Consider the following 10,258-nt stretch of genomic DNA (forward strand, 5'->3'; position numbering starts at 1 on the left):
ATTTTTATTGGTCTAAAATAACTAGGATGAGCACACCAAAGAATCAAAAATCTACTGGTCCCAGAACTTCCAACGAAAGCCATGTGACATGTTGATTCTCATTTTGGTACAAGAGTACTGCAGCTAAAAGAATTTCAATCAGGAGAGACAGAAGAATGAGGTAAAGATAATATTTAATACAGAATGTACATGTAGAGATTAACAGAAGATTTAACAGAAGTCTTTGGCATTTGGACACCAGAGGGAGATATTTTGTGATCGAGGGACATCTGAGCGCAGCAGGATAAATCCCCCCCATGGAGTCCAGACACTGGTGGAGGTGGTGGCTGATGACTCTGAGGCTGCCGATTGCTGAGGCTGATGAGGCTGATGAATCTGTAAAGACTAGGTGGTGATGGGGAGATGGAGGGCACACACCTCTGCAGCAAGAAAGAACCATGTCTAAAATGAGGAGCAGTAAGATGATATGCTGATGGAGAAGGTGTGCTGCTGTGCTATTGGATTATAGTGAATCAGCTGATGACTCAAATGGCAGACCCAGACAATGACACCTAGAGATAGTGGGTGAGAATGCGTGAAAGGAGTGAATGGCAGGGTGAGAAAGAAACTCACAGCCTGAGAATGAAAAGTATTGTCTTCCTGACTGAACTTTCACTGGAGCTTCATATGGGTAAAACAACAAAAAAGGTTGTGGGATGTTGCATTTTGACTTATAATCTGAATATTTTCACAATACACATTACTTTTTATGGGAAATGGTTTTGAGTGAGCACTCAATGCATACAGGTAAAATTGGACATTTTCTGAATTAAAACCAGCATGTTTTTGGTTACTAGGTGCAATGAAATCATGACTTATACTACTGTGTGCCACCCTTGCATATTACAGACATCTTTAGTACTTCGTCACTTAAAAAACCTCAAAGTTAATGCATTGAGTCTATGTCAGCCACAATAGTCCAGAATTAGCCATCACTGCTGCACACATGCAAGCACACAAACATGTCCATTGTAAAAAAAAAATATGGCACCAGAGAAACAGCAAAAAAAAAAAAAAAAAAAAAAAAAAACAGGGCAGAAAAGTTTTTAATTTTTTAGCTTTTTAATGAACAGCCACAGGCTACATTAACGATTTAATGAATTATTAACAGAGCTGATAAATGGATGTAACCTTTAAAACAAACAAACATTTGCAAACATTCATGTCCTATTACAGCATGTCCTACATGTCACTAAATCGGCTTCTTCTCTGGAGCTTTTGTGCTCCACTGTCTCAAAAGTTCCCTTAAATTGTGGCTATGCCTGGATCCTGTGTTGTGGGTTACACTATTATTACACATATGATTATTATTGTCTCATACATATACTAATATTTATGCTACCAAAATACTATTATTATTATTATTATTATTATTATATTAATACAATCAGTGTTATCGTAGCTATTGTCATTACTGTTTGTCCTGCATCTCTCTCTGTTTCTGTCTCTCTTTATCTATCATACTGTAAATCTATTATGTTGATCTGTTCTGTATGACATCTGATGCATGTCTGTCCGTCCTGGAGGGATTTCCCTCCATCAAAGGTTTTTTTTAAGGGAGTTTTTCCTTATCCGCTGTGAGGGTCCAAGGACAGAGGGATGTCGTATGCTGTAAAGCCCTCTGAGGCAAATTGTGATTTGTGATGTTGGGCTTTAGAAATAAAATTGAATTTAATTCAATTGAATTTAATTCAAATAAACAAACATGACTGTCCCATTTTAATTTAATGGTTGTCCCATTTTACCTGAACATGACATTGAAGTGGGCAGCATGGTGGTGCAGTTGTACAGCAAGGGGGTTACCGGTTTGACTCCAGGGTGGGGGCTCGAACCCTGTGTGGGGGAGCTTGCATGTGCTTTCGCGTGGGTTTTCTCCAGGTACTCCAGCTTCCTCCACAGTCCAAAGACATGCAGGTTAATTGGTGACTCTAAATTGGCCATAGGTGTGAATGTGAGTGTGAATGGTTGTCTGTCTCTATGTGTCAGCCCTTTCTAAAATGTTTTACTTGACAACATATAGAAATATGACAGAGAACCATAAAAAGCTCTAAAGTGAAACTCAAGGTAGTTTTCAGGCTCTTAAATGTTTTTTTTTCTTCACCAAATCTACCACAAAGTGTCCCTAAATACCTGACCTCACCCTAGTGGTGGTGAATATGTGGCAGTAGTAGTTGTAGCAGTTGTATTAATAATAGTAATGGCATTAGACGTAGTGTCAAACGTTTGTAGTAGTAGGAGGAGAAGTTGTAGTTGCTACTACAGTACTACTAAGGTATTTCTGTCGTCTTGTTCCAAAGGAAGTGACGTAACGGCAGTTCCGTCACACTTCCTGGAGACGGTTGCTACGACAGCTCGCTGCTTCCTCTCCTCTTGGTTGTGTTGGTTACTTATCCTGCCCGCAACCAAACATTAACGTTAGTTAGCTAACTAACTATTTCAACCACGGCACTTGATGTTTCCTCGTAGTTTCCGTTCGTAGTAAAAATGGCTTTTGTTTCACACAGTCAGAGAGAGCCAAACGGAAGTTACACTTTCTCAAGCCGACCCAGACCTGTGGAGAACCGCTCCAAGTACAGAGAGCCTCCGTCTGAACAGTACGTTTGCTCAAAGCTAACGCTAATGTTTATGCTAGGTGCTAACGTTACGTAAATAAAGGCAGACAGACCTAGCTGTCATTGTTATGTCGCAATAATTAGATGATAAAATACTAGCTCATATAGACAGTGGTAGAAAGTAATGACAAAGTACATGTACTCAAGTAGCTACTGTACTTAAGTACACTTTTGAGGTACTCATAATACTTACCTGACCAACATGTCAGTGGCAACTATTGTACTTTTTAATCCACTACTTTTTCCCCCCCTGCTATGCCCATTAGTTAGTTACCTACTGATAAAGACTTTTATATACAAAGCATATTATCATTTATAAATTATGATGCATTGCTATAGATCACACTATCCATCAGTATACAGTTAAAGTTACAACATTAAAATGCCATATTATTATTGTTGTTGTTGATATCATTATCATTATTATGGAATCTTACTTGTGACAGGGAATTTTAATAGTGTAGCAGCACTGTTATTTGCTTCAGTAAATATTCCCAGTATTTCCTCCACCACTGTCACCAGGCCCTGAGAAAATGCCTGAGAAGATATCGCTAAAGCCACCCTATTAAATTGTCAAAAACCAGCACAACATGGATCAGCATATCACCTTTGAAGTGCACATATGTCAAGGTCAGCGACTAATGAGCTGACCGCATGACTGCATTGTTTTTCATTGACCATGCAGGACACACAGTAACTATGGAAACATTATGTATGACCGTCGTGTTGTCAGAGGAAACACTTATGCCCAACACATTATACCAACTGTAAGTATGAAACATCCATTTATATATAAATGTATATTTGCCTTTCTTTCTGTAATTTAATCTTAAAAATGTGTTTGTCAGACGGCTCAGCCGGACCCTGTTGAAATACAAAGACAGCAGGAGCTCAGGAGGAGAGCCATTGCTCGAAAACGAGCCAGGGAGCAGTTCAGACCCAGGACTCCTGAGGCCCTGCAGGGCAGGAAACACATTGATGTACAGACAGGTAAGGCTTTCCTCCTGATATCCTCGGAACTTTTACATTCAGCACTATGTTCAGTTCATGATAAGTTTGCCAAATGTGCTGTTGGGTACCAAAGCTGTTCTGTTATACTTTTGACCCTCAGAGCTTTATCTTGAAGAACTGAGTGATGTTATAGTGGCTACAGATATCGAGTGTCAGACTGATGCTTTCCTGGACAAACCAGCAACCCCACTCTTCATACCTGCCAAATCTGGCAAAGATGTTGCAACCCAGATAGAGGAAGGAGAGGTACGTAATCTAAATGTGAGGTCTGGTCACACTTACCACACTAAAGTGTGGAAAGTCCCAGTAAAACTTATTAGGCCTTTTTAGGTATTATATAAAGAGGAAATGCCACCAGTTTTAAACACAAAGGCCAGTTTATAGTAACTTAATGCCTTCTGTTGCTCTGGAGGAGTGTTTTTTAATCTTGACCGAAATTTGGGGCTAAAGGTCAGGATGTGTTGTTGGCCTCTGCTATTACCTGTCTCTTGCAAGTCCTCTAATTTTAAGGAGGTGCAATGATAATTAGGTGGATATCCCTTTTAAAATGTTATCGTCATGTGGGATGTTAATGACAAAGAACTTGTACAATGTTTGCAGGTTTGATTAAATTAAAGGTCCCATATTGTGCTCATTATCAGGTTTCTACATGAAGATATTTACATGATTTTATGTTCCAAAAAACACATTTTCTCACGCTATTTGCCTGAATATACCTGTATTCCCTCTGTCTGAAACACTCTGTCTGTTTAAGCCCCCCTCCCAAAAAAGCCCAGTCTGCTGTGATTGGTCAGTGTTTCCAGGTCTTCCATATCTGGGCTCTCAGTGTTTCTGCACTATCTTTAGATCATTTAACTGGAATTGCATCGCTAGGTTAAAAGCTGGGGTTCATGCTTACTTCCTGTCAGATGATGTCATTCACATACACTGGAAATGTTCCAACAGGAAATTCATTTTGAATATTTATGTTTCAAGTTTGAAACAGTCTTTATAGTATAGTTGTGACATCATAATGTAACATAAGTCCTGGCGGCTCATTTACGCCAAAAACACACCAAGCAGCGAGAAGTGCGACCTGTGGCGAGCTGCCTTGCAATGTCTATGGAATGGTCGAGCTGCGGCCATTTTGTTATGTAGGAAAGTGCAGCCAAACAAAAAGTCGGGGATAGTTTAACTTTTAGTGGTGAAATATGGCCAGATAATACCTGCAGCCAATCAGCACAAAGAGTCCTGTGACTCCTCTGACCTGCCTAAAACACGTGCACATCCCTTCCGCATTTTGCCAATGTTTGATGTGTTTTTGGTGTTAAAGGCACAGTTTCTAAATATGGACTGAGTGCATTTTCCACTGGATTATTCGTTTTGATTCTTCTCTGTATTTATGTAGCACCTATACCTGCTTTATTTTTGAAAAGACACAGATACCTGACTTTTTTTTAACAATATGGGACCTTTAAACGTAATGTTTTTAACGTGCAAAATGTCAGACCACTCACTACTAGTATCCCCTGCAGCTGTTTGACTTCGACAGGGAGGTGCAACCATTGTTGGAGGTCCTGGTGGGTAAGACAATAGAGCAGTCTCTGGAGGAGGTGATGGAGGAAGAGGAGCTTGCCTGCCTGAGGGCCCAGCAGAGGGCCTTCGAAGAGCTCCGAAATAACGAGCTGGCAGAGGTGCGGCGGCTTCAGGAGCAGGAGAGACGCCACAGTGAGGAGAAAGTACGTGAATGATGGAAATTCCCTTTAAGTCACTGTATAGGAACAAGTCTCTTCCAAAGCTGGAAAAAACAGTGACACCAGTAAGACATCAGTCTGGAGCATGCGGCTCATTCCTTAGATTCTTACCACAAGCAATTATTCATATCATACTATTTGTAGAATTAGTTTCCAGTTGTGGCTGTGTAGGATTGTTTCTGTGTGATCCAAACATGTCTAATAACTCCATAGTGTTTTAAATTCCAAATGTCAAAATGTATTTAAAAAAGGTTGATGTAATTATTTACAAAATTTAGAACATGTTGTTATCTAACAAAATATTTTGTATTCGTTGGCATTTAGCTTTTCAAAAAACCTTTTTACTCTCTGACTTGTTGCACACAAACAGAGGCATGCACCTGTATCAACAGGCGGTCTAGCAGCATCTAATGGCACCATAACTGACATTTACTCATTACTGCACTAATTTACTCCGATGAATCACTTTATTCAAATTGAGGATTCTGTTTGAGGATGTTATTTATTTATTTTATAGGGAGATAACGTCATAAAATGTCGACAGATTCATTGGAGGATCTAAATAGAAGCTTCGAATGTTTAAAAAAAAAGATATCTGGTACAGCCCTAGCCAACACTAATAGTTATTTCACGAGAGTATTAATGCTGTGGTGAAGAGGTCATATCAGGTGTACCCATCAGAGTTTAAACGTTTAAGTATCAGAATCCAATAACAGTTGATTGGCTGCTTATGTTGCCAGGGAGACCTTGTTGTCAGACAAATCTGATGACATCATAACCTTATCACCCTGAGGAAGCAGATTAGCTGCGCTTTTGAGTGTTGAACTTTCATTAGTTTATAACTGTGTGCTTTTTTTCCTAACTTCAAATTAAATTTTTTGTTAATTTAGTAAAAAATATTTTATGTTGCAAAAAATACTTGATTTTAAGCCAAGCTTTTTGGTGGTTTGACTCAGTGAAGCAACATCAGTGTGATTCTAATGGCCTTTCTAGGAATGTAATCTATGAAATAATCAGTTTTTTAAATCTTGTCCTTATCTGTGTTGCTACTCGCTCAAGGCTGTGGTATTTTTGTACCGCATTTCCTAGAGACCACTAGTCACTCAAACAGTGTGTCCATACTATGACCTTCTATTTATTTTTTTTCTGAGTGTGTTTTCTATTTGAGTTTCTGTAGGTTCTGGTCTCCTCTTTGTCCGTTCAAAAAAAGACAGCTATAACTACTCAGTCTACTCTTTTCAAGCAAATATCCAATTGCCTCTGTCCTAAAAAGCATCTGCTGCTGTGTGCTACAGGATTTTTTTTTTTTTAAACAAAGAAAGACTAACCACACACCAAATGTTTAGGACGGTCGGATATAGCAAATTTGATAAACATTGTACAGTCTGAAACATTATTTGTGCTTCCTTACAAAAATATTTCTTCTGACCTCAGGCACGTAGAATTGCCCAGCAGAAGGAGGTGCTGCAGAAGGAAAAAGAGACTGCAGAGAAGATCGCTGCCCGGGCCTACACTCAGCAGTACCTGGCTGACCTCATACCTGCAGTCTTTACCTCACTGAGAAGCCACGGCTACTTTTATGACCCCGTGGAGAAAGGTCAGCAATGCTCTCCAGCATCAACTTCCATTTAGCTTTCTACCTTTCTGACACACGAGGGCATCACTGCACTCAAAATCAAATCTGTTGTGTGATCTGTGACTGCTAACAGATGAGCTCATTGATACTCTGTGCACAAAGATTTTGATGTGAGTGTTCAACCTTTGATCATATTTGTAATTTGCAGATATTGAGACTAATTTCCTCCCATGGCTGATGTCAGAGGTGAACAACAGCTTGGAGAAGAGACACACAGCAAGGGCGGTGCTGGACAGTAAGGGAATACATTATCATTTCTTTCCTGTTATTTAGAACAGTGTTTCTCAAATGGGGTACTTTTTATTTTCTGTTAATTAAAAAATATCAGTCATGCAAAATTCCTAAAATAATTATAGTATTATAAGTTCACAGAAAATGTCAATTTAAGTTCAATAAACCACATGTTTTATTCAATCTTCCTACTTTCAAAACAGTAGATACAGAGATACTTTGCTGATTTTCAACCAACTTTTTATCATAACAGTGTGGATTGTATGTGCAAATGAAGGGTGGTAAACTTTCCCTCCATCTTACCCACACTCAGATCTCCATTGGTTGATGTAAAAATCTTTATTCGGAAGATGTTAGCTGGCTCTAGGGTTTTTGCTCAAACCACAGATTCTACTGCCGCATTTTTGTATACCTGCCACCACATACACAAAGAGTTCAGAAGTGGATCGAGAGAGACTTGCCCTCTCTTTCTGTCTCTCAAACTCTGATCAAATGGTAAAATCTGTCAGCGCCTATCAATTATAAACCACAATTATGTTACTGTATCGCCTATATCCCAAAATGTCTACAGAAACGTATTTTAGTGCACCAAACTGTTTCCGGTATTGTAAATATGGAGACTGAAAAAACTGAGCTCAAATGGTAAAACGAGGCAGTGCTGATCAAATATGAACCAAAATTCTGTTACTGCGTTGCCTATTTTTCACCAAAAATGTTTTCAGAAACATAAGATAGAGCACTGTATAACTGTAATTCAAGTTTGTTTGTAACCAGTCGGCCGTCAAATTGTTTCCTGTGACATAGCAGCCGAGCTCACATTATGTTGCCCACCAGTGGGAGCATTTATTGGTCCGGTGTGGCGCAGTGCATTCTGGTAATTGCAGGTTTTCTGCCTCTTGAGCAAAAGTGAATGCCACAGCACAATTTGTCTGTTTTCCCTGGTCATATTGCACCACTTTCTGCTGCATAGACGGCCCAGTTTTATGAGAAGACCATCTTTCCAGCAGTAAAATACTTCTTTAACTGCCATAATCTATCAACTGCAGCAACAAACGCAATCGAGTTTGCATTATGTTGGTTTACTGTGACTGGGAAACCATTCATCCATCCATCCATTTTCAACTGCTTATACGGGGCCAGGTCGTGGGGGCAGCAGGCTGAGAAAAGTACCCCAGTCATCCCCCAGCTCCCCCTGGGGGATCCTGAGCTGTTCCCAGGCCAGATGAGATATGTCATCCTTCCAGCATGTCCTTGGTCTACCCTGGGACCTCCTACCAGTTAGATGTGCCCAGAACACCTCCAACGGGAGGCGCCCTGGACGCACCCTGATCAGATGCCCGAACCACATCAACTGACCCCTTTTGACATGAAGGAGCAGCGGCTCTACTCCGAGTTCCCTCCGGATGTCCGAGCTCCTTACCCTGTCTCCAGGGAAGCTCACTTCAGCTGCTTGTATCTACGATCTCATTCTTTCGGTCACTCCCCAGAGCTCATGACCATAGGTGAGGGTTGGGACGTAGATGGACCATCTAATGAAAGCTTTGCCTTTTGGCTCAGTACACTCTTCATGCGATGGTCTGGCGTAGCGCCCACATCACTGCAGACGTCACGCCAAACTGCCTATACATCTCACGCTCCATTTTACCCTCACTCATGATGAGACCTAGAGATACATGAACTCCCTTGCTAGGGAAACCTATATTGATATTGATTGTTGTGTGTTGGTCAGGGGGTACTTGGCAGAAATTCATATTTCAAAGGAGGTACATCTGTGAAATCAATTTGAGAATCACTGGTTTAGAAAACATCCCTCTGTTGAGCTGAGCAATATGCTCTTACTTGCAAACCTGCTTTCTCTAATGCTTCATGTTTGTTCAGCATTTTTTTTCTCTAGGTTTGATTTTCTTGCAAAGTAGGTCACAAATCCTACGCAGCACCCGCAGCAATCAGTCCGCATCAGTGTGTTTTTTTTTTTATCACTCCAGTGTACTCTACTCACACAAAATTGTACACAAACTGCGTAGGCTGCGATTTGTCACAACATAACACACATTATTTGATTGAAAGGAAGCAGGAAGAAGGAAAATTATACCTGCCCACCATAATAGTGAGCTCCAAATATGGGTCACCACAAATTCTTATGAAGTAGGTAATAGGTAACAAGCTGTCTGTGACACAAAATGTACGACTTCTGCTATCTACTTCTAACTTCTTGAGCTTTTCTGCTTTAAAGAAAAAAAAACATTACAGGTATAATCATAACCTTCTCTTAAGTTGTTGGAGATCATCAACATGTTCTACAGACTGATGTTATTAACCTGCGACAGCTGAAGGTATTTCTCAAGTGCTCCTCCAGGGGTCATCAGGTCATAGACATTGTTGTGGTGCCATCTAGTGACTCTTTTTAAACATTACAGATGTAATTAATGTCAAACATACTGCACACAGAAACATTTTCATTCCGTCTCTCTGTCTCTGTTTCAGCGATCATCCATGATGTCGCCCAGAAGAGAGTGGAGAGGTTCAAAGAGAAGGACACACAGTGATAATGATTCACAGGCAAAGGTCAAGGACACAAGTGCATTTTTAAAAATATGAAATAATAAATGTTTTATCACTGACTAAACCATCATGAGTTGTGTCTCTGTGAACATAAAACTAGTTTATGTGTTTTAAAGAACATATTACTAGTGTAATAAGGTTTATTTTATCATCATAAGTCATTAGTTTCAATCTTAAAAATCAGTATCATTATATTTCTAATTATACAACAGTGGTAAAAAAAAAGATTTCCGCACACTTGCATCTATGCAGTGTTCCACTTAATTTTGTAATTATACAACGGTAAAATTTTGAAATTGTGGAAAATGCAAATACAGTTTTGTATTGTCCTTTTTTGCACACATTTGCAGTCATTTTATATCAAGGATTTCCATTTGTACAGTATGAAGAGACTGAGTAACTTTTCCTTTTGTTGAAGTTTTTCTATTTTTATT

General features: G+C 39.7%; 1 protein-coding gene across 1 annotated transcript; it reads left to right on the forward strand.

Annotated features, from left to right (window-relative positions):
* Nucleotides 1-2,376: 2,376 nt before the first annotated feature.
* Nucleotides 2,377-9,882, forward strand: rsph3 (radial spoke head 3). The gene is made up of 8 exons (XM_033649098.2): nucleotides 2,377-2,633; nucleotides 3,337-3,418; nucleotides 3,500-3,641; nucleotides 3,763-3,908; nucleotides 5,177-5,380; nucleotides 6,830-6,992; nucleotides 7,180-7,266; nucleotides 9,747-9,882. The coding sequence occupies exons 1-8, from the start codon at nucleotides 2,524-2,526 to the stop codon at nucleotides 9,806-9,808; spliced, it is 996 nt and encodes a 331-aa protein (XP_033504989.1). The 5' UTR covers nucleotides 2,377-2,523; the 3' UTR covers nucleotides 9,809-9,882.
* The last annotated feature ends 376 nt before the right edge of the window (nucleotides 9,883-10,258 follow it).

The sequence above is a fragment of the Epinephelus lanceolatus genome, chromosome 13 (genome assembly GCF_041903045.1).
Source record: "Epinephelus lanceolatus isolate andai-2023 chromosome 13, ASM4190304v1, whole genome shotgun sequence".
In the NCBI taxonomy this organism is placed as follows: domain Eukaryota; kingdom Metazoa; phylum Chordata; class Actinopteri; order Perciformes; family Serranidae; genus Epinephelus; species Epinephelus lanceolatus.